The sequence below is a fragment of the Lathamus discolor genome, chromosome 4 (genome assembly GCF_037157495.1).
Source record: "Lathamus discolor isolate bLatDis1 chromosome 4, bLatDis1.hap1, whole genome shotgun sequence".
Lineage (NCBI taxonomy): Eukaryota > Metazoa > Chordata > Aves > Psittaciformes > Psittacidae > Lathamus > Lathamus discolor.
In genome coordinates this window covers 105021455-105049426 of record NC_088887.1, presented here as the reverse complement: position 1 = coordinate 105049426, position 27972 = coordinate 105021455, and the positions used below count along the sequence as shown (strand labels likewise).

Below are 27972 nucleotides of genomic sequence, written 5' to 3'. Positions count from 1 at the left end.
AGTAATTTTCCTTGTTTGTGAGGAAGCAGGACAAATCCAAATACCTGCAATAGGTATTTCACATGATTTTATTATTTTACATATAAACAGTGTAGTGTAAAAAACTTCTGAGTTGTATGTATGACCACGACTGTCACATCCACATGAAATATTAATATACCATGAAACAAAAATATGTTACACAGACAGTAATTCCACCGTGTTTTCACCTGTCATGTCGTTGTACTTACCTTGGAATATGGCTTTATAAATTAAGCAGTTTACAAGAAAGATTTGGCAGAGTGCCAAACTGCAAAGCAAAGCATTCATTTTTTGTTATGTGTCCTTTGCAAATACTGACATGCTTTGCATATCAAAAATACTCACCAATAATTTATTAAAAATACAGCACAGAAGTGCTGCACCATTTTAAAATAGCATGAATTTGTATATATTTAAATACAATTTCAGTTAAAGAAAACTTCAATATCAATTAAATATTGCTAAAAAAAAAAATCTATTTCCTTTAAAAACTGAAGATGGAAGGTACCAACAGATATCAAAACATCAACTTTCAATAATCTGCTCTTTTTTGTCATACCTTAACACATTGTATTACATAAAGCAGTAAGAAATTTTATCACTTTATTACTGTTTAAGGTAATATAGAGTAAATAAAATGAGTCTTTCTAAAACCTTTTTATCTTCCACTTGAAATATGCTTGCATGTTCTGGAAAAACTTTTGGATAATTAAAGTACTACTGATCGTTTACAATGATCACCATGACTTTTCCGAGACATGGAAAGAGATAACCACGAAAACTAAAACACAGTCAAGTAACTGGTATGAACAACAGACAATGAGGGAAGACAACTGATATAGTAGGAAAGCTTTTTTTACATATAGAAATAATTTGATATATTAACAATCCATGCACTACTGAAGTATTTTAAATAATTTTGCAAGTAATTAGAACAATTATCAAAATGTGAAACTGCACACTTCAACTTTTATAGTCAATAGAAGTGTTTCTGAAAATGTTATTGCAGATATACATCAAGTTGTACAAACTTAATTTGGACAATAGGTGTACAAAAAATATTTCATTATATACCTGGACTTTCAACTTTCATGGTATTCAGGCTTTAAAGATGATGTAATTCATAGGCCCTGTTGAAAAATTGTCTGTAAGTAAAAGAAATTATGCTGGCTTTGGAATTTGGAATCACTATTACACCAAATTAGTAATAGAAAACCATGAAAATTCTTTTACTATGTACTCATGTTCTTGACAAACCCTCCTATTCAGGATTTACCCTGTGTATAAGGAAATCAAATGTAGTTAGACCTGAAGATAGGTTATTTCAGGTAGCAGGGTAGTAATAATGCTCATGTGCATAAAATCCTACAAGCATGAAAATAATAAAACTGTTGCACTGAACTACTAAAACAACATAGAGGAGAAAAATGATTTATTAATACAACAGGCTGTTAGAAAGCAAGCAAAATGAAAACTTACAAAGTCATTATTTTAAGAGAAAAAGGGCAGTAAATTAGTCTATCTCCATGCTGGCTTATTCTTTGTTATGTGCTGATCAGATTGCATCGGCTATGCCGAAACTGGGAACATAACTGGTTTTACAGAATTATATGCACTATTTATATTGAATTGATGCACTGCAACTGCGGACTGGACTTGACAGCCTACTGCTTTAATACTTCATTTTTATTATAAATAAAATAATTTGACTTAGAAAAACATAGCTGTGAAATTTTGGGTGTTTAGTGATAAAATTTAGAGGGTTTTAGTCAGCACAAAGAAGTTGGTGTGCAACTACCATCACAGTTTATAAACTACCACTGAGAACAAATAAAAAAGTAGTTCAGTTTGTACAATATAAGGCTGGTGAATACTGTATTGGCAAATACTGCTTCAGTTGCCAGATGATCTTCTAAGACAAAAAAAAAAAACCAAACCAAATACCACAACTGAAGAGAAAATACATGCCAAAATTATGCCGACTGGTAATACATGCAAAAGAGAACAAAAGAACACTCCAGGACAAAACTGTTTTCAAAAATATCTCCTAAAAGAAGATTAAATGACAGTCACTAAAATTGGTTATTACATAAATCACCTCCTCTTCTGGGGCTTTATTTATCTTTTAAAAGAAGATCTCCAATATGACCTCTTCAAAAACACTGCTCAACAGTTACTTTACGTATGACAACAACATTGTCTTCGGTTTATGAAGGAAGACTGCTATACGTCATACTGTATTAAATATTTTACCAAAATCAAAGTTATTACAACTGTAATAAATATAGTTTTAAAAAACCCAACCATTAAATGTACAATTTTATTTACACACAAGTCCATTAAAGGAGCAAACTCCAGAAGAAAATAGTGTTGAAATAGGCCTATTTAAAACACAGAAGTTCCACTACTTTACTGGAGGTGATGATGTGTTTTAGAAGGGCATGTAACAGATTTTTATTAACTGACTGCAACTGTTATCGGCTACTGGAAATACTGAAAGAATTCCGTAAGTCTGTATTGCCTCCCCACCTATGTCTTCGCTGCAGAGGTGGCCTTTGAGTGTTTTTGTGGGGAGGTACCACTGAATTCATGACAATAGGTATGGATATTTGATATTCATATCGTTCCAACATCTGAGCAATCTTCTCACGAGTGACCCCATGTTTATTCCTCCTACAAAAATAAAAATTTAAATAAATTGTTTGGTATGTTTATATGTCTACACTCTTTAAGAAAAATAAATAAATCTTTAATTTCACATTTTTTCTTTTTGCTTTTCATATTTGAAACGTCACATTTATTACACTGCACCTTCATTCTCTCAGTATTCAATTTGTGCTAAAGTTTTATTTTAACAATTCACTACTGCATATGTTAAATAATAGAAAAAACTACAGTCATTCTTCATACAGAAATGTGATGTTATTCTCTAGGAGTATGTCCCTAAATAACCCTATAAAGACTTTGTTTTCTATTTATTCATCAGGTTTTACATGATATACTAGCTATGTAAGTAGACGGATGGAAAATATTATAGATCAATACTTGTGAAGGCAATGTTCAAACTAGCTATTTCAGTGAGAACTTGGGCTATTACGAACCTGAGGCATTAGACATTACATTAGAATGTATCCACCTCCTTAGTATTTAAGGAATAGGATCTTAAGATCCATGTTAGCAGAAAATTTCAGCCTTTGCCATTAAAGAAAGCCACAAGGGTCATGCACACACTGAGTGTCACAGAATTGCTAGCACTGTAACAGAAATGAATCTAAAAGAACAGATATGAAAACAAAAAAGTTTTGATAGTGTAGACAAGCATTTATCTTAACCCAATACATTCTTATTACTATGAAACCTTGTTGAAGCTGAATTGTTTCTAAGTCATACCAATAGTGAATATAAGCCTGCATCTTTGTTCTTTCTGCTGGGGACAGAGAAAGCCTGGACCTCCTTACCAGCTTGCTCAGTTTTGTAGAGGAGAAATCAATACTGGAAGCAAACAGACTATACTGGAAAGAGAGTACTCTACACAGAAACAGACTGATTCCCTCCTTTCTTAACCCTCTCCTCTCCTCCCCCTCCAACCTCCTGTGAGTTTCTGGGAAGAAAAGACTTAGAATCAAGTACTTCTCTCAGACACTCTTCCCTAAGACAACATCAGATACTAGAGTGTCATCCAGGGGCAGCAGCACGTTGAACTTACCAGCTAACAAAGTCTTAACAGTTTTGATCTTATTCACAAATGTAAAAAAGGTTAATAGTAGAGAAAAAAGCCAGTCTCCTAGGAATATAGAGATTCTGTAAAGCACTTGACTCTCATGACAGAAAAAAAACAAAACACAAAACCCTCAAAACCAAACAAAACCAACCAACCAACCAAGAGTAAGTCCAAGTCCTTTCATGTCATATGGTGGAAGCATACTGTTACTCAATGTTTTCCATATCTTAGTGCTCCCAGAAAAAGATTACAGCTCAAGTGCTCTAGGCATAAAGCTCCCACTCATCCACAACTGGACTTGTGTATAAGCACTTAATAAATGAGCAAGTACTTTTCCTTAAAGAACAAGGCAGGATAGTAAAATCACTGAAAGCAAAATCACATCAAACATAGAAATTAATTTTAAAAATTAAACAAATCTGCTGCATAGTGTCACTTAATACTGGGATCGCCTCCTCAGGCATGTCTTCACTCATGCTTTGGAGGCTTGGCTATGCTGAAAGAGCATAAAGCCATCTACCCTTAACCAATCAGATGTACCAGCAAAAGCTCCTAACAGTTAATTACGTTTTGGAAGCTGGTTTTGCTTGGAGGAACACAATCTATTGATAAAAGCAAAGTTCTGTCACTATTAAATCCTTCTACCCTAGGAAAATCTTACATACCAATACACTGGCAAAGTAATCTTGCATAGACATGACTACTTAAAAGAATTAGCACAAGTTTAATGAAGTCAGTATCAACTGGCAGTTTTATGACCATATGAAGGAGAAAGGATTATATTAAACATGTTTGCATTTCACTTCTGTGTGAAGTTACATAGCAGGTAACTTTACAATTAAAACAACATCCACCCCCACATACAGATTATACACAGGATACCTTTTAGTCCCTAAAACCTTGAATCAAATGTATAGTATGCTTTTTAAAAAAGTTCTAGTCCCCGACTGACCAGCTACTCAGAAAGACACAAACATGACACAAGGGATTTCTTTCATCCAACACCAATTAAACACTTAATATAATTAAAAAAAACCCTCTCTTATACCCATGGTTTTGACACTCTTTAGTTCTCTCACCTGCAGTTTTGAAGATTTGCTAAAGATGGGATCAAAGTACAAAATCCTTTATAAAAATGTATAAAGAAGTTTTGAGCACTACTGCAAGCCATGTCAGTGGAGTCAAAATATTTTTACAGAAGTTCTCTGCACAAAACTAAACTAAAAGAAAAATCACTCATGAATGACTCTAATCTGTACCTCACAGGCACACTGAAGAATAAGATACTGATACCTAGTTCCTGCTAAAAAATGTGTCATGTTCTTGACATCAAGAATTCACCCAGTAATGACCTAGAGAGTCTTTTCACAGATTTCTCAAACACACGAAGCAGTGGCAGAAACAACCCTAACAAGCAGTATCTAGAAATGCACCTGACTTCTAGGATATAGACAGATCACTTGATAAAAGTTACAAACATTCCAGGCAGCACCACTAAAAACAAATCAGAAGACTGTATCTAAAATATAAGAAAAGTCTTCTTGCTAATTAAAGTAGGAGGTAGTGTATTTTTCATTCCAGCTACCAGAAACAGAATCTTAAGTGATCCTGTTTAGAATTCGAATGTATGAATGCAGACAACTAATTAAACTATCCAAATTTATTACTAACACAATATTTGCCCAGGCACTGCACAAAATGTTTAGCTTAAAATTCATAAGGGGAATCCCAAAACTACAATATCATCTCTATTGTTATCTATTTCCTAAACATGAAAACATGGGGAAGAGAGCAGAGGTGAGAAACGACATACAAAAAACCCCAAACCTTAGAAATTGAGCCTTCTCCCCAAACAAATGAAAGATCCCATCACCACCTTTCCTAAACTCTCAGAAAATAAAGTTACCAGACAATGGGCCTCTATTCAAGTATTTAAAGCAACTGGAGCTGCTGAAATATTTCTAGGAAGCTCATAGGAACTGGCGGCAGCCCTTCACAGTTCAAGCGGTTTCCTTTGGTTTTGGAAAAGACAAACTTTACTGTACAATAAAATTCAATGGTAACAACACTTCATGTTTATCCTGTTACCTGTTAAGACCATGTGAAAATACGAATTTTCCTGGAATATCAGTCTCTCCCATGTAATGGCTATCTCACACTGAACATCTTAAAAACATCTGATGACCAAGACAGCTTCCTAACTTGGTTGTGCTGCATCCAGAACTAGACAAACTTACTAGAATCCATCCTACAGACAGAGGACTTCATCTCTTAAAAATAAGCTACTGGTATCTTAGGAGTAAAAGGTGAAACTTTACAATATTTATAAACATGAAGTATAATTCAGTAATGTAACTATTATACACACATACTTTGTGCATTGTAGGGGCTACTTTACAAATCTGAAACACCTACAAGCCATGTCAGCTGGAAGCATATAAAATAAGAATCAATAAGAGAACTTTGCGATCAACCATGAAGATACTACGTTCCAAACAATGAAATTTCCCTAAGTTGGTTTGATACCTCATAGATTCCTAAAACAGATATATCTGAGATGAGACATTAACCAGGAATGCTAAGCAGCTTCTCAGGAACTCTCACAACCCACAAGTCCAATGACCTATGTCCAACAGTACCTTAAGTCAGGTACTCTGAAGACTGGGGACAATTTCACAAAATCTTGCAATTAAATAATCTAAAATATGAGCTTTCTTTTTAACCTTTACACTCCTTCCAAAATATGTGATTTCTTTCTGTCTTTTACCTATTTCTTGTCATCACTGCTTTGTAGCAACAAATTTCTAAGAATAATTATTGATTATAACAGCAGGAATCATTTTTCTACTCATGTCCAAAAAAATTTGAATATTGACTTTTTGGGCCAACAAGACCTCTATTTATTTGTCTGTTTATACATAGCATCTTCATGTACAGATACATCTCAAAATGTGTATTTAAGTAATAGATTTTATACTAGTAGGTCAGTATTTAAAAAGCATAAGATACTGAATAAAATACAAAGTATTATATATATGTGCGTATTTATCTGCTTTTCTATCTTGATATATAACTACAACAATTTTTGCAATATAAACCTTACTTTTCTAATTCTTCAGGATCAAACTTCCACCAAGTATCTGGCTCATGGAACTCCACTCTGTATCCCTTTTCTAGAGCCTGAAGCAAGCAAAGAAAAATTCATGGTATGTGTATCATGATTATATAAAATGTAACAAAAGCTTTAAAGACCAATATAATAAACAGACATAGTTAACACTGTGGTGGTAGCATGCTAAATTTCACTTACCCCCAACCTGTCTTAACATTCATTACAGGCTAAACAGATTAGGTCAAGTCAATCTTTACACTGGTCTGAATTATTGCCATACCAATTACTGATCATATCAGTAAACTGTCTATTTTTAGAAACTTGACTAAGGAAAATGTATCTGGACAAAACACACTAACTTACACATATGAAGGTAAGTGTGAAAACTTGTCACAGATGTTAAAACCACACAACAAAACCTACCGCTTCCACATACGGCTTCATTTCCCAGGCTTGAGTATTAGTGTTGTCTATTATAACTGGAGATTTTCCCTGCTCCATTGCTTGCTTTGCTGCAATGGAAAACAGTGCAAGTTAATAAACAACTATGTAACTTTAATAAATGGTAAATGTAAGTAAACAATTCCAGATGTTTTTTGCACTAATCTAGTCTGACTGTTCTAAGAGAAGGAATAAAAGCACTGAAATGCAGAGACACGAATGGAAAGAACTAGAAGCAAGAAGGGCATAAACAGGTGGTGCTGAATTGATGCAAAAGGGTAAATGGGAAGTGCGGAAGTCAAAGCAACACAGTGAAACTGCTCAAAGTTTTGCTGAGTATAGAGATCCCAGCATGATACCATATCCTGGTTCCAGCTTTACCAGCACTGCTGGGTAACACATGGTGCATTCATAACTGAGAACCATGGTTAGGTATTGCAGTCTTTCTCCAGCAAACTGCTAAGAAATAGGTGATTTTCACAGAAAGGCATCACATATCTGAACTATTTTCGAGATCCATAAAAAAAAAAAAAAAAAAAAAAGAAATTACAGTCATGCTGTCTCCACCTCAATAATGTTTTGAACTCACTGGCCAGTTTCTAGCAAATCCAAAAGAAGGCAAAAGCTTCAGGAATAACATGCTGCTTCCAAGTTCTAGAAAACAGCAACTGATAAAAAGGCACATCCAAATTAGCATCTTTACTGATGGAAAGACAGATCAAGCACAGCTACCATGCGGTTTGTTTGCAGGACACTTACACAGTAGCATGCTTTTAATTTTGGACTAGAAAGATATTACTGTTTCTTACTCAGCAAAACTGTCCTAGAGCTTGCAGCGCAGAGGTGAGATCGGTTGCAGGACCATAGCAGACAAAATATGCAAATGTGCTCACTACCCGAGATTCATCAGCTCCACAGCACAGAAAACATTTTAATGTTACCCTGATGCCTAAAGCGGTATCTCTTCATTAAGACCAAGACTGCTTTAGTCTTGATAAATCAGTTAAGTATCTCTCTAATGCCTAAACCTAACTCTGATCTTGAGATCAAATATTCTTCTAAACTCCTTACACAGTTAGTCCGGAAAGCATTCCCAGAGGACTCCTAACTCACATTACTAGGATTTGTCCCTAAAAAACCCTACATTGCACAACCAGCTTTTTTGGGGCACGTCTAGAGAGCATGACAATGACATTCAGCTTCTACATAATGCTTCACAGAAGACTTGTCCAAAAAAGTGAAGAACTCAAGTTCTATACCCTTATCAGCTTGATATCCACCTCCATTTTATACAAACCTGGACAGCAGTTTAGGTCTTCTTACCAGAAGTTTAGAGGAACTCGTACAGAGGAGAGTACCTCTCAAGAGACAGTACTTGAGTATCCCACTTTTGGGACAAATGGACTACTTCAATTTTCATAGTTTTACTTCCTTCACCTTTTTATTCTGAGAGCAAGACCTCTGCAATTACTTGCCAAAAGGGACACAACTTTTACACATCTTTAGAAAAGAATTACTCTCAGTAAATTAGGTTCTTCTTAGCCTGAAACTAAGCCAGATGGAGAAGCAGATATCCAACTTGTATTTGGGTATCAAACTTACGAAGAAGATTCCTCAACTCCACCTACAACTATTCAGAAGTCGGGCTTTTATAAAGTCTATTCCTCAGCTTCTTTGTGCCTCAGTTAATCAGCAAAACCATAACAGTAATTCCTTATCTATTTCACAGAAGAATTATGAAGATGAATTCCATAAAAAAAATTAAAAAACCCAATTGCTCTGATGCTACACATTGACACCAAGGAAAAAAAAACAAACCAAAAAATCAAAAAAACCCACCGAAAACCAGTACTGCCAATGTGACCCCAAACACAGCGAGAATTTCACATTTCAAAATTTTTGCAGAAAACGAACAAGGATTCAGTCTTTACATTATGGTTGCAAACCAAAACTCAAGACTCTGAACCTTGGGAAATACTTGAATTAAGGTTGGGTGTGTAGTAATTATAGGGCATACATACTACCATACTGTCCTTAAATACTCATTTTGGGCACTATTTCCTCCCATGTACTCCCAGCACTTTCAGCACATGATGGACTTGTTCTGTAGTTGAATGGGGGGTATGCATCACACCATCAGCATGACCCAAACATTCCTCTACAATTCTTTTTTCTTTTAATAACTGTGCGATAAATGAGTAAGTCGGGAAGACTGCTAAAGGAGAAAGATCATAATTCGGTGAATGTTTCTGAACATCATCCCAGCTTTATTCAAGTGCCAACACTTTGTATGATCTTCATTTTCTTGCTGCCCAATTAAAAAGTTCCAAGTATCATTTACAGAAGTGATATGAATTCATATGAATAGGACAGTGAAAATACATTCTGAATATGATGTTTAATTATTACTAGATACTGTGAAGGAAGTATCTGAACGCTAAATCTGCTATCTTAAACAGGAAGATGCTTTTAGCAACTGTGCCTTAGCTGGCCAATAAAAAATTCAGAATGTAATACCACTAGTGTTCACAGGAAAGTTAAGATGATGAACTAGATTAAAAAATTGAAATATTTGAAACTCAAAGTACTAAAATAACACTCATACAAAAAAAGTTTCCAGGAGAATGAATAATGTTCCATTAAACGAAGTTAAAATAGTCTGCATTAAATGAAAAGCAAGATCCACAATGAGTAGGAAAATAAAAAAAAAAACCACATCTGTTGAATACCTGCCCATTTAGTGAACGCTGCTCAATCTGTTCACTGAATGAAGCAGGGATCTGAATGAAGAAAACCCCGAAGTTACTGAAGAGAAGTAGGGATTTATCTTGATGGAAATCAATCCATACAATGAGAAGAAATTAAGTTAAATGAACAGGCTGGAAAGTAGCTTTGTAGATGGGAAGGAAGGAAAAAAGCAAAGATAAAGTATGTTCCAAGAGAGCACTAAGAACTGATGGAAAAAGCTATTAAAAAAGGAAAAATATATTAACATGGCACAAATTGTATTTCTAAACCCAAATCTAGAAAAGAAAGTTGGTAGGCTGACAGAAACAAGGGGAAAATACTGAAATATGCATTTCAGAAAGATTCATAAAGACAGCAAGAAAATAGCCGATCCTGCAATGAAGATAATGGGAGCATCATTAATCTGCAAAAGCCTGTGAAGCAAGATTATATTACAGCTATAGCCCACTTACATATTCTACCATTTTGTTTTAACTTTGGATCTAAGTGCTAAGTGTGCTGATGTACCACCTTACATAAAGCTTTGTTTAAAAGTAAAAAGCTATTAATTTTACTACCACTGTCAAAACCAAACCAAAGAGTTAAAAAAGCAGATAAACCCAACTTGACCCATCAACTCGACAATGTTAAAAACATACCAAAGACAGCCAAAAGTTCCAGTAGAAGTGGCAGGATGAACTGAAATCGGAAACAATTAGAAAAGCCACAAAAGTGAATGTAAAGGGCCTAAACCCCTGAAAGAGTGACACTGACTGACAACTGAAATAAGAGTGGCAAATTAATTTTAAGATTACCTAATGTTTGTGCACTTAACCTTACAACCTTCACATTAAATGTGGATGTGTTTCAAGTATTAAGGGTATGTAATTCACTCTTATTAATATTTGAGAGTTTGAAATTCTGTTCATCTAAATTTTTTTTTTTCCTAATGGGTCTGACTTGTAACTATTTTTTTTCCTCATACTTACTATATAATAGATTCATTCCCTCCCCAAAAATGGGGCGTGGGGAGGAATATAACTTTAACAGAATAATTTTCTCATTTGTGAAGAAAGTAAATTTTCGCTTTTTCCATAATTCTGACATGATTCTGAAGCTCTAGCTAAATATGTTGTCATGTGAATTTAAAAAGGAATATATATAAATATGTGTATCTCATGTAGCTGATATAATCTTTACGAAACTTTAACTTAGACCTACCCTTCAGAATCCCAGCTATCAGGATTACCATTCCCCAGCAGTTCATATTTCATGTATTTCAAAAATCCACACGCAAATGAAACCAAGACCTTCTCAAGTACTTCAAGTCAGAGAGCTCTACCTAGCCAAAGGAGGAGGCAGGAATTGACTGTAACTTTAATCCAAAGTTATTCTGTTTCACAGTGTTCTATATAGCATGGCACAGCTGTTCTTGCTATCAAAATCACTGAATAACTAAATTATATGCTGTTCTGGTTATCAAAACCACTGTGTAACTAACTGGTACAGAAATAGAGAAGTCTTAAGATCAAGTCAGAAACAGCCAGAAACCATTATCAAGTGAGAACTGTCCAGTAGTCTTATAATTGTTGAGCCCTCTCACCTGTAAACTGCTACCTTATCTACACTTCAACTCCTTAGGCTCCTACTGGGAACTTCGAAGTATTTCTTATTGCTGCACTACACCCTCAGAAGTGCTCTTTAGAACTGATATTCTAATCGCTGCTCTAAAAATTTCCTTCATTGCTCATCCAGAAATGTTCCCTGATGTACCATCAATTTTGCATTAGGATGAGAAGAGGAGGAAAGGGAAGAATATTTTTTTTCCCTTGGCCCTCCGTATCTTTTGATGCAAAGAAGTAGTTCTTTAGACAGAAAGGAAGCTTTTGCTTGAGGAAATGCAGCACAGACAGTAATCTGCATGCACAGACAATGGACTTGTTCAGTTTGTCCACTCCTTGAAGCAGACCAAACAGATTATGAGATTCTTGGAGAACTGCCACACAAAGGACAAGATTATGTCTGCTACCCTTCCTACCCTAATTATTTACTTCCTTACCAATTAAAACCCAACCTTTGGACACTGCTAGGTATTAAGAAAAATGACTATTAAAACGGTTTATCTACACAACTGAACTAAAATCTTCTTCAGAAAAATTCTTTCACAAATTTTGGATGAAGCTCAGATTAGGAAAGATACTGGAAAAAAAAAAAAAAAAGGATACTCTGCTGTTGGCAGAATTTAAAAGGTTCAATTCTGCCATCAAGATACTAGTATCAAATGTAACAAATCAGCAGGTCATAGCAGAAAGAAAAGAGATTTTTCTAATTTTAACTGCGAGCCTTCTACAAGTTAAAAATCTAATGTATATGCATATACACACATTAATTAAAATATACAGAATACTTTAAATGTATACATCTATATACCCTATACTAATATGTATACAGGTATATCCTTTTCATACAGACTGTTAACACACATGCACATTACGCTGCACTTCTATCTTCTACATATAAGCATAATTTAATAGGATTCCTTTTATGCATTCAAACCTCTCTTCTGGTTCCAGTTATGGGCATCACCAAGCTGAGCAGCATTATATGTATATCCACTTTGTTGACGAAAATAATCATCGGTGCTGAACACAGTGCCATCACGACTTTGACCAAGCAGAACACTGTTTAACAAAGGAAAACACAAAAATATTTTAACTTCTATTTTTTAGATAGATGAAAATAGACCCATGTCAAGAAAACCTCACAGAATATTTTCTCAAAACCACTTTATTTTTAGGGTTGAGGAGGCACACGACAATCAAATCCACATTAATCCATCCCAATAAACAACCCTCATCCTGCCAAATGTAAACTTTTATTTTCAGAAAGTCCTTGGAAATTAGGGGTTAAGGGAAAACCTAGTAAAACTGAGACAAAAGAACAGTTCTGTTTCAAGTCTGACCTACATAGTAAGTCTGAAAAAGTGTGATTACAAAACCTCCTTGATTATTTTTTGGTTTTGATAGTAAATTTAAATTTGAAAATACAAAGCAGTCAGCACCACAGCGTATTTGTAGCCCATTGCTACAGCAAGATATCGTCCTATGGAAATTCAGGTAACTATTTCAGCTCAGAAATGGGCAATATACCCAATGGCTACAAAACCCAAATTGTACCAGAAGTATATGGGATTGCACAACTGCTTAGGTGGCAGGAACAGAAAAGAACTAGCCAAATCCCAAATAACGTAAGGGAAGAAATGTATGTTAGTTTGAAGCTACCAAGCTTTCCTATGTATCTGCAAGAGACCTACTTAAGTTTAATTTCTACACAAGGAATTTGCTGTGTTCTGCTACCTGCCACTAACAAATATGTTACGGATCACAGTTTAATGACTACGATACTGTACTGCATATTAACTTACATTCCTACACATTTATGGTCCCATGACTATGCTGTTGGTTATTTTTGCTTTTACAATACAGAAATGTGTAACAACAAAATTCAGATTACTGAGGACCAGAAGAAACTACTAATGATGCAACTGTCAAGTAACATGATCAAGGCTGCATATAAGCTGGTTTTGACTTCTTGCCCCTTCTCCCTTTTCCTGAGTATTGTGGCTACCTTAGGGCAAACAGTAATGCTATTTCAGAAAGCAGAGCATGATACACCAAAAATATGCCCACTTCTTTTGGACACTGAACAAATTACTTTTGTTAGAGCCTATGCCTTGATTAATGGTGTATTACACTGGTTTACAAGAACACAGAAGGATTCAAAGCCTAATTTTGTTCCAAGTAGACAAAATGACACCAGTAAATCATATACCACATACAGCAGCATTTTTTCATACCTGTTCCTCTCTGGTATGAAGTATTTAAGAGGAATTCATGTTCATTAAGTTACTTGGACATGATTTCATGTATGGTCCAATTTTCTTATTTAAAATATGCTACATTTGCAAAGAACAATGCTACAAAAACTGGATCCATATTCCACATCCATTTTTTGGGTATACACATCTGGAATAGTAAGGATCATCTGCCTTAATGAAAGAGACAGCAAACAGTAATTAGGATTCTTCTCCTAGCTGAGTTCACAGACACAGCCCTGCAGCTCCTGAGAACCCAATCATCAGGCTTTCACGGGAATATATATGTATGAACTGATGAATCAAAACTAATGGGACTAATAGGGCATTCATTTTTATTTCTAGGAACTGACTTTGTTTGCTCAGTCTTCTGGAGAATAATTCACTTACTCAAATCTATTCTATCTTCCAAACATCATTAGCAGCAGTAAAGAAGCACAATGACAAGAGTTAGGGAATCCTGTAAACCATCAACAGAGTTTATTCTTGAGATATTTTGTTACTATTCCCCTAAATTCAGAATACACCACAATTTATTTATGAACCTATATTACTGATATAACAGATTTAATACAGTAAACTATGTTTGTAAGAATAATCCTAAAACTACAGAATTTGTGAAGGCAAAGTGACTACCAACAAAGCCAGAGTAACAGAATCCTTACCCTATACACAACATACAAGCTATCACAAAGTACTGATTTTATGAACTGGAGCTTCAAGTATTACAGCAATGATCATAGCCTGTATCTAAATTGTGAAATCATAAAACATAACATTTTAAAAACCTGATAATTATCCCTTTCAGAATTCATAGTAATTAAACTTGCAAAATTTAAAACACACACTTGCCAACGTCATTTGGAATAATTCACACACATCTAACATGTTTTTGGAAATAAAATGTATCTAAGGCTCATTAACTAGGAAACAGAAACAACAGGAAGCACATCTATGCAAAGAAAGCATCATTACTACCTAAACCCACAAAAAAATGATACTCCACTTTTGAGCAGTGAAGAACATACATACATTTCTAATGAGAGTCACATTACAGATTAGTCAGCATCAATATGCACACATGCCTGAAATGAGCAGCAGAATTATACAACTGCTGCAATCCAGCTTCTTCACCCTAAATATTCCCCGCAGTTGAACACCTACCTTTGAACACAGTAGAACAGTGAAATAAAAGCAGATAGGAAAATTAAAGCATCCCACCTACCTTTTCCAGACATGCTGTCTGATCTAATAGAACATATTAGCCCAACATACAGAACTCAGCTTGAAACCAGATTACTCATATTTAAGTCAGGAAACTGACACACATTTTTTCCAGCGCATACATGCACATGCACACAAATCCTGCCTTAATTTTATTTCAAAACTAAAATGTTCTCCCAACCTGCATCCTAGTTAGCCTACTTAGATTATTTTATAATAAAGATCTCTCTATCTAATAATTCACCTATTTAAAATAGCTAAATATCACAGATGACAAAAGAAAAAGCCAATAACTAAATATTCTAAAATTTGTAGCATTACTAAGCTATGTAAATGCTACTTTAAAAACATGACTTGTAACACTGTTCACAGAAATACATCACACAGCTGTTTCTACATTCAGCTATAAATACCAACTTTTCAACTTTTCCGTACAGAAGACAGAGCTCTCAGGAAAATGGTCTCAGATACAGATGACTCTTGACAGATTCCTGACAATGGATTTAATTAAAAATGTACTTCTTAAATGACACCAATATTTGTTCTTTCAACCTCATTAAGCTCCTTTTTATTCAAATTCATGTTCAGATATTTATGGAAAAATGGAAAATTGAAATTGCTGCCAAATTCAGTAGCAAAATACCCTAAAAATCCCAAGTCTGTTTTCTTGTAACTTTTTCCAGCATTGAAGATCATATTATCATCTACTTCTAATTGTAGCAGACTTTTGCCACTTGTGCTAAAGATATCATTGCTGGGTATCTGGCTGGCCAAATTGTTTTAGACAATAGTCAATTACTTCCAAAATCGAAGGAGAAATACAGCATTTTTATCATGTTTCATTATTCCAAGCTTTTCTCTGAGAAGTTTTGAAGAAGTGAAATCTGGCAAAGTGCATGTGTTTGCTTTTCCTGCAAATTTTTTTTTTTTTTTTTTTTGCAAATCTGCCCAAGCTGTAGAACTTTGAAATGTCACATGCACAGAAAATAAAGCACTCATTTTTGTACAGAGTAAAACAGAAAATAGAAAAATTCTCACTGCAGTAAACCTACTCCCAAACGGCGCATTCCAGCAGCACCAGGAAGCTGATTCAGTACCAATACTGCATCATTCTAAGAACACATTTTTTTCCCAACACAATCTTAAGAATGGCAAGAGAAGGAACAAAACTGGCCTAAAATAGAAAGGACATGGGAAGCATAGTGGCATAAATACTGGATCTAGCAACTTGGTGCTGGCAGCAGAGCTAACAAATACGGACACGGCAAAGAGTGAAGTGCAGGGAAGAAAATGGTACAACAAAGATGAGGATGAGATCCTACCAGCTGCTGAAACAGGGACAAGATGAATCTGGGAAGAAAGGGAATGGAGAAGGAACTGAGAAATCAGCTTAGAATTTAGGAGCAGATGTGGAGCTAGTAAGCACAGATCAAAAGCCACGGCTGGATAGGAACAGGGAAACAAAACTGGAAGCTGATGGATAGAGATAGGAACTGAAATGAGCTGTGATTATCTAGATCAGGTGAATGCAGGAAATAAGTGAAATTGATGAGAGGAGCTCCCCAGTGACCAGAAAACTGCTAATGTTATGATCATACTTAGGGTAAGTAAAGACAAGGACCCAAAGAACTAAAGGCCTCACCTAATATCAGTTCTGGAAAGTCAATGGACTGCATCCTCTCTGAATCTATTTCCAAACATGTGAAGGAAATTAAGGTAATCAGGAAGAGCTAATGTGGGTTTTGCAACAGACAAATCATTCTCTATTGACTGAAATGCACTCTCTGACGAAACAACTGCCTTTGTAGATGAGAACAGTGACAAATATAACACAGTTTGAAATTATCAAGGCTTCTTACCATCTCCCATTCAGTAACAAGCAGAGTACAGCAAGGGATGACAACAGGACTAACTTTTTCACTATCTTCATTATTAACCTGGATGATGAGGCAAAGAACTTGCAGATGACATCAAATTAGTAATGATGTCCTACGTACCTAACAGTAGCACTTCCATCCAGAAGGCCACTGAGAAACTTGAGTACTAAGCAAAACATCATGAAGCTCAACAAGGAAAGGAGCAAAGCTCTGAAACTTGCGAAAAAGAAACCTAAGCATTGGTACAGGAGGAAAAGTGACCGGTTGAGCAGCCCTGCTGAAAAGGATTTGTGTATTACAGTGGACATCAAACTGGAGATGAGTGGTGTGCTCTTTATGTAAAGAGCAAACTACACACTGGGTTTTATTAAGAGAAAATGTGGCCAGTAGATCAAGGGAAGGTATCATCCACACTCTACCTGGCTTGCGTGTGGTCAGTTCCAAAATACTGCATCCAGTTTGGGGCTTCCCAGTTCAAAAGACATGCTAAAAACCATGAAAGGACTGAACAGATACCTGTCAAGGTTGTGGACATACAGCTTTATGAAGAAGTTAATATCATCTGGGCTTGTTTAGTCTGGCAGTGAAGACAGTAAAAGACCATCTGATAATTGGGCTATTACAGTAAATAAGCCCATACCTGCACCTGAAGGAAAGCTTCAAAGATGAGGAGCCAGATTCTACCAGGTAACAGCACATGTTGTAACACAGGAGAACACACACAAATTATGGCCTGAGAACTTCAGTTTGGGCATTAGCAGGAGGACAGTACTGCACCAGAAAAGTCTGCAGAGACCATGGCGACTCCACACTTGCAGGTTTTTCAAGATCAGGCTAGACAAAGACACAGCTGATCTTATCCAGTGATGGTGACAGACCTGCTCCAAGCAGAACAAAGGACCAGCTGAATTCCACAAGCCTCTTCCAAAAAACATGCCTGTGATTCCAAGCAGCTGGGATGGAAGAGTTGAAACAAAACACTGTTCTTTGGTGGAAGATTCAGGACAGACATGGCTCAAGTTTGGGAGCAGGAGGACAAACCCTTACTTTGCACCACATGCAGACAGGAATTCAAGATTCCTGGGTCCTATTACCACACTGCTGTCATTTCATACTTGGAAAATCTGCTTGCAAGATCCATCTTATTCCCTCTTAGTACTGATCCACACAGATAATGTCAATTTTCTGCTTTTCTTTAACAGCTATTTTGGTAGCATAAACAGTAGAGGTTTGTCTGCAGGTACTAAAGATGCCAAGCCTGCCAAGATACCTTGGGTACTAACATAACTTTAGAAGACTATTTGTTGTCCTACTCTACACTGCAGAGTTCTATGATGTGACGCAGAAAAACATTTTCAATGTTATTAAGAACAAGACTTAATAATACTTACATTTTCCCAGTAGGAAGCCATTAATTCTGGGATTCCCCCCAAAAGAGGTACCTAAGATGCTGAGACATGATTTCATTGCAATTAACAATCACAGACAAGCGTTGAACAAACAAAAATGCATATAATTGAATACACTGAAAATCAAATCCCATGCAGTTCAAATTCCACACCTAAATTTGGTGACTATTCTTGACCTTGATCTCATAGTTCCCACTTTCCCATCTGTTAAATAAAATTAGTAATTTATCTCACTAGTGAAAGATGAAAAAAGCATTAATATGTGTTCTTAAAACCTAAAGATATTTAGAATCTCTTAGAGAATACATTTGAAGAAAGATTCAGACAGAATTCAGCACACCACACATGGAAAACAGAAAATTTTATATCTTTTCATTAAGTATCATAATTTCTGCACTGAATAAGGAAGCATGTTTTCTACAGGACTGTGGTTGGTATTTTTAATTTCCTATATTGTTCTCATGTGTTAAAGGAGTTACTGCAATAGAATCATAGAATAGTTAGGGCTGGAAAGGACCTCAAGATCATCTAGTTCCAACACCCCTGCCATGGGCAGGGACACCTCACATTAAAACATGCCACCCAAGGCTCTGTCCAGCCTGGCCTTGAACACTGCCAGGGATGGAGCATTCAAAGCCACTCTGGGCAACCCATTCCAGTGCCTCACCACCCTAACAGTAAATAACTTCTTCCTTATATCCAATCTAAACTTCCCCTGTTTAAGTTTCAACCTGTTACCTCTTGTCCTGTCACTACAGTCTCTAATGATTAGTCCATCCCCAGCATCCCTATAGGCCCCCTTCAGGTACTGCAAGGCTGCTATGAGGTCTCCATGCAGCCTTTTCTTCTTCAGGCTGAACAGCCCCAACTTCCTCAGCCTATCTTCATACGGGAGGTGCTCCAGTCCCCTGATCATCCTCGTGGCCCTCCTCTGGACTTGTTCCAGCAGTTCCATGTCCTTTTTATGTTGAGGACACCAGAACTGCACACAATACTCCAGGTGAGGTCTCACGAGAGCAGAGTAGAGGGGCAGGATCACCTCCTTCGACCTGCTGGTCACGCTCCTTTTGATGCAGCCCAGGCTTTCTCAGCTGCAAGCGCACACTGAACCTGACTCATGTCCATTTTCTCATCAACCAGCACCCCCAAGTCCTTCTCTGCAGGGCTGCTCTGAATCTCTTCTCTGACCAACCTGTAGCTGTGCCTGGGATTGCTCCGACCCAGGTGTAGGACCTTGCACTTGGCATGGTTAAACTTCGTAAGGTTGGCATCAGCCCACCTCACAAGCATGTCAAGGTCCCTCTGGATGGCATCCCTCCCACCCAGCACATCAACTGAACCACACAGTGTGGTGTCATTGGCAAACTTGCTGAGGGTGCACTCAATCCCACTGTCCATGTCAGTGACAAAGATGTTGAACAAGACCGGTCCCAACAACTGATGTCTCTCCAATTTAGAGACAAGGATGCCATGTGGGACAGTGTCAAATGCTCTGCACAAGTCCAGGTAGATGACACCAACTGCTCTGCCCCTGTCCATCAGTTCCGTAGCCCCATCATAGAAGGACACCAAATTGGTCAGGCAGGATTTCCCCTTAGTGAAGCCATGCTGGCTGCCACCAACCACCTTGTTGTTTCTCATGTGCCTTAGCATACCTTCCAGGAGAATGTGCTCCAAGATTTTGCCAGGCACAGAGGTGAGACTGACTGGTCTGTAATTCCCTGGGTCTTCCATTTTCCCCTTCTTGAAAATGGGGGTTATATTTCCCTTTTTCCAGTCGTCGGGAACTTCACCTGACTGCCATGATTTTTCAAATATGATGGCCAGTGGCTTAGCAACTTCATTTGCAGCTCCTTCAGGACCTGCAGATTTATTTAATCGGGTCCCACGGACTTCTGCACGTTCAGATTTTTAAGATGGTCTTGAACTAGATCCTATCCTACAGTGGGCCCAGGGTCTTCATTCCCACAGTCCCTGCGTCTGCCTTCCAAGACTTGGGTGGTGTGGTCAGAGCATTTGCCAGTGAAGACGACGCAAAGAAGTCATTAAGAACCTCAGCCTTCTCCAAATTCAGGGAAGCCAGCTCTCCTGATAGCTTCCCCGAGAGCGCCCATGCTGTCCCTAGTCTGTCTTTTATTTGCAATGCAACTATAGAATCCTTTCCTGCTATATTTCACATCCCTAGCCAAGTTTAATTCTAACTGGGCCTTAGCCTTCCTAACCTGGTCCCTAGCTTCCCAGACAACATCCCTGTATTCTTCCCAGGACGCCTGTCCTTGCTTCCACCTTTTATAAGCCTCTTTTTTCCCCTCAAAGTTTCCTCAGCAGCTCCTTATCCATCCAAGGAGGTCTCCTGGCCCTCCTGCTGCACTTCCTTCTAGTTGGGACGCAACACTCCTGAGGTTGTAGCAGGTGATCCTTGAATATCAACCAAGAGTCTTGGGCCCCCCTGCCCTCCAGGGCTATATCCCATGGAACCTTACTAAGCAGGCTCCTGAAGAGGCCAAAGTCTGCTCTCTTAAAGTCCAGCGCAGTGAGCTTGCTGCACGCTCTTCTCACTGTCCTGAGGACCTCGAACTTGGCCATCTCATGATCAATAATACCCACAAGGCACACAGCTTTAAAAACGTACATTTGCAAAACAGAGCAATCAGTAACTAGACGATATTATAGTTAAAATTACACAACCATGTAAGCTAGAAATCTGTAACAGGTGTTTTTCTATGTTATGGAGTCCATGATGTCCCAAATACCAGAAAAAAAACCCCAACAAACCCACAAACAGCAAGGCTACTCCTTTATAAAAAAAAACAAGGAAGAACATGACTGTTGTATCTATTTCACAGGTTCTTACCGTAAAATAGAAGACAATCACAGAAGACATCCCATTTGTGATGTACAGTTTCTGGATGAAGCTCTGTCAGTAAGTATGATATCATACAGCACTCACTGTCTGTGCTCTATGGCACCTTATATGTTTTTTAAACAACAACAACAAAAGTGAAAATCCAAGTTGGAAGTTGTACCTGCTTTTAACCCAGTCAGACTTCAACAGTGTATTTTTAAGGGAAAATAATACCTTTCATATGTATTGTTTACAAATAACCAGAGAAGCTGATAGACCACAGTATGAAAAAGGCAATGAGATTGTGATCAGTTTCATCAACACACTGAAAACAAATTAAGTATTTCCAGAGTAGCAAAATTCCTCTAATGGTCTTTGAAGATTTTTGAGTAAGCATAACAAAGTAATTCCGGTTCAGTGAAATTAATACCGTTACATTTGATGGAAGACCTTTTTATATGAAGGAATTTAAGAATAAGGAAAAAAAAAGCAGCAGACATCACATACTAGTACACCTGAAAGTTTCAGAATAAAAGATTATGCAATTTAATGGGTACAGAACATTTTAAATTCAACACAAACCGGCTCCTGTTCATCAAAACTTTAAAGAAAACCAAACCCCAAGCAAATACTGTTAATGCTTACAGACATTTTCCCATTGAAAATTAAGCAAAAATTACTGCATTTTAATAGCCAACTCTACAAATACCAAACTTTGCCAAGTGTTTCCAGATATTTATTTGTTTAGTTCTTAAATTTTTTTATGCAAATAAGCTTCTCAAGATCTAAGTCTTTACTTACTGAGAAAGTGTTGTTTTCCCTGAACCAGGTAGGCCTCTTAAGATGAGGAGCAATTTCTGTGAACAGCTAGATCTTTCTTCAGTTAACTGCAAAGAAGAAAAACTGTGGATTCCTCCTGTATTGGCAGCTTTTGGATCCTTCCAACGCTCTCCACTGGTTTCACAGAAACCATTATTTTGGAGTCCATTCTTGTCATTATCTACATTTCTGAAGACCTGAGTAGTACGGGTATCAGCATGACCTGAATCGTTGATACTTTGATCAAGCAATGAACCATGACTGTTAATATCACTATTTCCGTGGTAACCATAATAATTTTTGTAAGAAAGGTTACCATTCTGAGAAGGAAGAACATCAGTATTTTGTAGTGGGGAATGAAGTACCTGAAAATGTGACTGATGGTTGAATCTAGGAGGAAAAGGTCCCTGAGGTATCATGAAGGACTCTGTAGACTGCCAAGCAGGTCTGAATTCAGGCACTGAGTAGTTCCAATATTTAGAATTCTCTTCTCTATCAAAGGTATTTTCAGTTTTCCAGCCACTTGTTTCCATGACAAACTGCTGCTCATTGCTTGTTTTCTCACTGCTCTGTTCTTCAAAGAAATACTGTCCATTCTCATAATATGGTTGTGGGATGCCCACCAACATGCGTTGACAATCCTCTTGTGACATCTGACTACACTCATATGGAGTGCATTGTTCCTGAGAAGTTTCAGTTTCTTTTTCCTGAAAATTGGTATCTAAATTTTCACTTTCCAGCTGGTAAATTTCTTTGTAGAACTGGTCCAGTTCATCATCTATTTCTGGTACAGCAGAAGTAATAGTCTGTGTCTTCTTTGCCTCCTTTCTTTTAGCTCTGTTTTCATGCAATCCATTCTGGTCTCCCTCACTGCTTTCATTGCAACTGTCAGATTTGTCCTGTTTGTTACTTTTGGCAGGCTTGTAAATTGGTCCAATAAATTCTGTGCTTGTAAAAAAATCTTCATCTGATGCATTTCTATTTACTGAGAATGATGTCATTCTATTTTTAATATTATCTTCACCAACATTATTTGTAATAAAAGGGCCTTTTTCTTCAGCTTTAGTGTCATTTATTGAAGCAAACTGAGGATTTACATTCTGTACAGCTTCCGAATGAACTAGGTTATTTTCAGAGAACACTTTATTCAGTGTTCTCAAGACACCTGTAGGTATTTTCTCTTGCTTCTGCATTTCATGTTGCCCTTGGTCATCTGAGGCATACACTGGTATTGAGTCATATGATGTTGTCTCAGTATCCACTTCTTCCTGAACATCTTGGTTATCACCAGCAGAGAGGTTCTCATAGGCCTCTTCTGTTGACTTCATTTTTTTAGAACATGGTTGAATAACGATTTCATCCTGACACTTCAAGACAGTTACTCTGCTTTCAGCATGAAGCATCTTAGAAAACAAATAACATATAATCAGCATGCACATTCTAAAAGTAATGTATAAAAAAAGCAGAAGTTATTCAGGCCTATGACAGGCATCCTCAGTCACAACGAAAATGTACTCAACCAGAAGAAAAGCAGAAAGCACCAACCAGAAGTACCGTTTAAGCAAAACTGCCACATTATTAAACACCTTTAGTAAATAACTACATTAGCGTTGTACCAGTCCAGCATTCATGTTTCATAATATACCTCAAATAATTAACAAAAAACTTCTAAATGTGAATATTTGAAAAATTAATTACCTCAATAACCTTTGTTCCCTACCGACCTATGTTAACCCATCAAGTGTTCTAAATCTCTTTTATAAGATAAACATGTGCCAATTTCCAATGCACAAACTGATAACTGACATCACTGCTAATATGACCAACAATAACGAAAATACTTCCGTCACAAGGATTATTTCCTGTGACTGAACAAACTGAACTCAACTAATTCATTTAACACCACTCAGATATTGGATGGCATTTATAATTTGGTACTAGTCAAGTAAGACTTAAAATTACATCTGCAGTCTGTTATAATGTTTCTGGGTTTAGAACAACTAAAGATGTTTGTTAGAGACCAAGAACACTTGTTGCACATTTTCTAAAAATAAACACAAAAAACCAATCCCTGCCCCAAATAGACTGCATTCTGAGAATGAGCCAAGAAGTTGCAGAAAGATCCAGAGACAAGAGCAATTAAAAATAAAGCAAGATGGCACTGACCACTGTGACACGCAATCATGCCATTAGCCATCTATTAGAATTACTTAGATTTTCCTTTGTATTCAAGAGGTCTAGACAGAATGCAATAAAACCCAAGTCATTTTATTACGAATCAAGTGCCAAGTATTTTATTCAGCAAATTACACACCCTCCCATACAAATGCAGCACCTAACAAGAAAGTATTTTTCCTACTAGAGGGTTTATTCTACTTTCTGTCAACATTCCAACTTTCTAGGAGTAAAATATATATAAAAAAGAAAAAAAAAGCAGCTCATGCCTTTCATTCTGACCAAGAAATTAAGCTTAAGTTTTTTTTTTCTCTTTTATCTGAAAAGGACCTATATGTAGTATTAAGGAAAGAGTACTAAGTAACATTTATTATCTCATGCTTATTTGCAAAACTGATGTTACTCTAAGCACATTCTCACCTACTAACCTACTATGCAAAGAAAGAGAATCTTGCCATCCTCAGTCTCAAAATGTCTAGACCAACGAGATTTTACTGTTGGCATTTGACCTCACTACTTGGAAGACAGTATTAATGTCAGAAGGGGGAAAAACATGGCCATGCAACTATCCCTCTTCCTCAGAGCTGGTGGAACAATGCTGTGCGTAGGGTCTCTCTTCTCAAGATACATATATTTCATGCATACCTCTAGTTTCTCAGTTCCTCCTTTTTGAAAATTAAGAGAGTGAATATGACACTATATGAATCGTGGACTCTATTCTACATCTATCAAAAAGGGGGTTGCTCTACCTCCACTCAAAAACAGGACGGGGGGGAAGGAAAGTTGCTTTATTGGCTTCTATGGCCTCACCTGTCTTCTGGAATGGTGTCTGTGCAAATCCCATATCCTGATGTGGAATGAAAACAGAGCATGTGAACACCTGCCACATGACAGTATTTCTAATGAAGGATCCTGCTTTAATTGTCCCACACAGGAACATCCTTTATTGATAATCTTAAAAAGACTTTCTCTGACTACCCTTAGATACAGTGAAATTGCATATGAAAGCATCTCCACCTGTATTCTGAGGAGGACTGACCAAATATGTACTAGGAAACTGCAATCTATGTGACAGCCCTGCCTCTTGAATGCTGACAGTCTGTCACGTTTCTGTAAAGAACTATTTGTAAGCATTGCACCTGAGCTGGCATATGTGGTTCACCAGCAACACCAAATTACTATTTTAGTTAACCTGACAAACATCCAGAAGACTCAACCAAGTCGGTAAAGGCCTCAAACTCCACCTGTACACTAAATCTCCAAATGGAAAAAGAAGGCATGTGTGGCAGCACTTACAGATGGGGGGAACCGACTGGCTTGCCTGCATGACCACATCTTTGTGGGCACGGGGGTGACAAAGCACGTAGGCCAGAGTCCCCACAGAGGCAGGCCACCCCTGGCAGGCTGACGGCTATGTGTGGGGGCCGCGGCCGCAGGTCCCAGCTCTCGGTACGTGTGTCAGGCGCTCTCCCACCCTTCCTCCCAGCAGTGTAAGGCACCCACCTCCCCGCCCCCCCCATTTCCCTCAGCCTACGTCCCATAGCCGGAGCAGCCGTACCCTTACTGCCCGCTTCCCCGCTCAGCCACGGTCCCTCTTTACCACCCAGCAGTGGTGGTAACAGCGGGGAAAAGCCCCTTCCCGGCCCCGCTGAACAGAGGCCGCAGCCCCATGGGAGTGAGGACACCAACCTCAAAGCCAAGCCACCCGCCCGTCTTCCGCCGCCTGGGCAAGCCACGCACTCCCGGCAGGCCGGGGGAGGAGAGTGCCGGCCGACCCTTGTCCTTAAGATGGCACCACCTCCTGCGCCCCTTCACCCCGCAGCACTTGGCTGTTATGGGGCTTGTAGTTCCGCCCGGCTGGGCGGGCGGCGGACTGCAAGTACCGGCATCCCCTGCCGGGGCGGGGGGGTTTACTCTTACTCGGGTCGCGCCCTCGCCGATCGGAGCAGTGGGGTTAGACCGTTTCAAGGTATTTCGGAAGCGGTTCTCTCAGCGTGCAGTCTTTTTTGGGGCAGGGGCTGCTGTTTGCCTTGCGCCGTGCTACGCTGATCGGCGAAGCTCGATTCCTCAGCTTCGTACTGGAACATCTGGAGGTTTGCTCTTGAGTAAAGACAGAGTCTCAGTCGCTGAAGACACGGGGCAGAAGCGCCAGGGAGCAGCCATTGCCCCGCTGCTCCTCTCGGCTCTCCTGCCGGGGCCCAGTGCTGTGCCCACACCGCGTTTTGATGCTGGGGTCTGTGGTATCGCCTGCCTTCCTAAACCTGTCTGATGGTCGGTTTTAATTAATGAAATAAACCTCACAGGTGTATTTTGCCCAGACATTAGGCCTGGCCACGTTAATTCGAATAAAACATGTTCTTTTGGCTATAGCCTCAACGGAGGACACTTACTATAATGGGTTACCTATGTCTGTGTACTAGATTAACTGACCAGTATGTTGAGGAGAAAATACTTCTACAGAGTTTTAGGGATCAGAACGTTTACTTTGCTTAAAGTGATATTCTGATTTTTGTCTAAGAGCAACAAAGAAAGGTTTTAGTAAGATGAAGTTCCAATGAGGACTGCCCCCAGTGTAAACACTGCCAAGGTTTCCTACATGCGTGTTGTACTTACATGAACTTGCAATTTTTCCCTGCAGCAGAAATAGGGTATATTTTTTTCCATTATGTGACTGCATTCTTTTTTTCAAATCTTACGACATTATGCAAAGCAAACCACATTTTTCCTGAGAAACAGTCTTGTAACAGTATACACAACAACTTCTGTAAGTGATGTGCCCATTCTAAATACCTGCAACATTGATGCTTTCAGATAACCTGGATAAATTATGAATATTTGAGAGTCTATATAATTTATAAAATCTCTGAAAATTGTTTATTTGCTATAAGTGGCAAAAAGAAAACAGTGATTGTTAAAATCCATGCCTGCCATTCCTTCCAATTACCTCTGTGACCAAAGCAGCTTCCTTTCCTGTGCTGGATGAAAGCTTTGCTCCGTTAGAAGGTATGCACCTTTAGTAGCAATTTAATTTAGGTCAAAGTGAGCTTTGGATGCGAATCTCCTGATTCTTCCCATTTACTCCGCTTTAAGATTAGCACTATTCCAGTGTAAAAGCTACTGAACTGTGCATCGTATGAATGCCACAATTGTAGAGTCAAATAGTCAAATACTTTACTCTATTGATTTACACATAATGGTGCTGCAGAAGTTATGAGGACATTGCCTGCATCACAACCAGACCTGGGAAATCAGTGTGCAGCTTCTGAAGGAATAAGCGTGGCATAACCTTGTACCTTTGTTACAGACTGGCAAAACTGTGTGTGAATTCTGGAAGACAGGAGCAGCCCTGTGTTCAGATACGGCCTTGCAGCGGCTTTGGGCCCTGCATTTTTTGCCCTATTGTGGAATCTACAGTAAAATCCTAAAGCTATTTTGAAGTAAAATTCAGAAGGAACTGATCATTTCTGCTGTAAGGAGTTCTTTCAGGAAGGAAAGTAGGAAATGGCATAAAACCTGACCATTGCTACTAAGAAAAACAGAGACACAAAATACACTAAAGAGACTATTATTGCAGGTTGGTGGAATATTTCTAACACAAGTATTTTCTGAAATACAAAGGGCTACACTGCTTTTTCTTCTACCATTTTTCATGAGATTATTTGAAGATAATAAGGCTAGTCCTTAATTTTAATATTAAAATTATTCTGCAACTAGAATTCCTGACTTC

General features: G+C 37.9%; 1 protein-coding gene across 2 annotated transcripts; it reads right to left on the bottom strand.

Moving 5' to 3' along the window:
- Nucleotides 1–45: 45 nt before the first annotated feature.
- On the bottom strand, nucleotides 46–26037 carry LOC136013887 (NEDD4-binding protein 2-like 2). 2 transcript variants are annotated; one of them, XM_065678411.1, is made up of 6 exons: nucleotides 25935–26037; nucleotides 22053–23473; nucleotides 12579–12703; nucleotides 7278–7366; nucleotides 6846–6922; nucleotides 46–2694 (listed from the first exon to the last, which is right to left on the bottom strand). In XM_065678411.1, exons 2-6 carry the CDS (start codon nucleotides 23471–23473, stop codon nucleotides 2496–2498), a joined length of 1911 nt encoding a protein of 636 aa, XP_065534483.1. In that variant the 5' UTR covers nucleotides 25935–26037; the 3' UTR covers nucleotides 46–2495. The 2 variants fall into 2 exon arrangements, 1 of the variants encoding a protein (XP_065534483.1); XR_010612437.1 differs by lacking the exon at nucleotides 46–2694 and adding an exon at nucleotides 18389–18447 and having other exon boundaries at nucleotides 6847–6922.
- Nucleotides 26038–27972: the final 1935 nt, after the last annotated feature.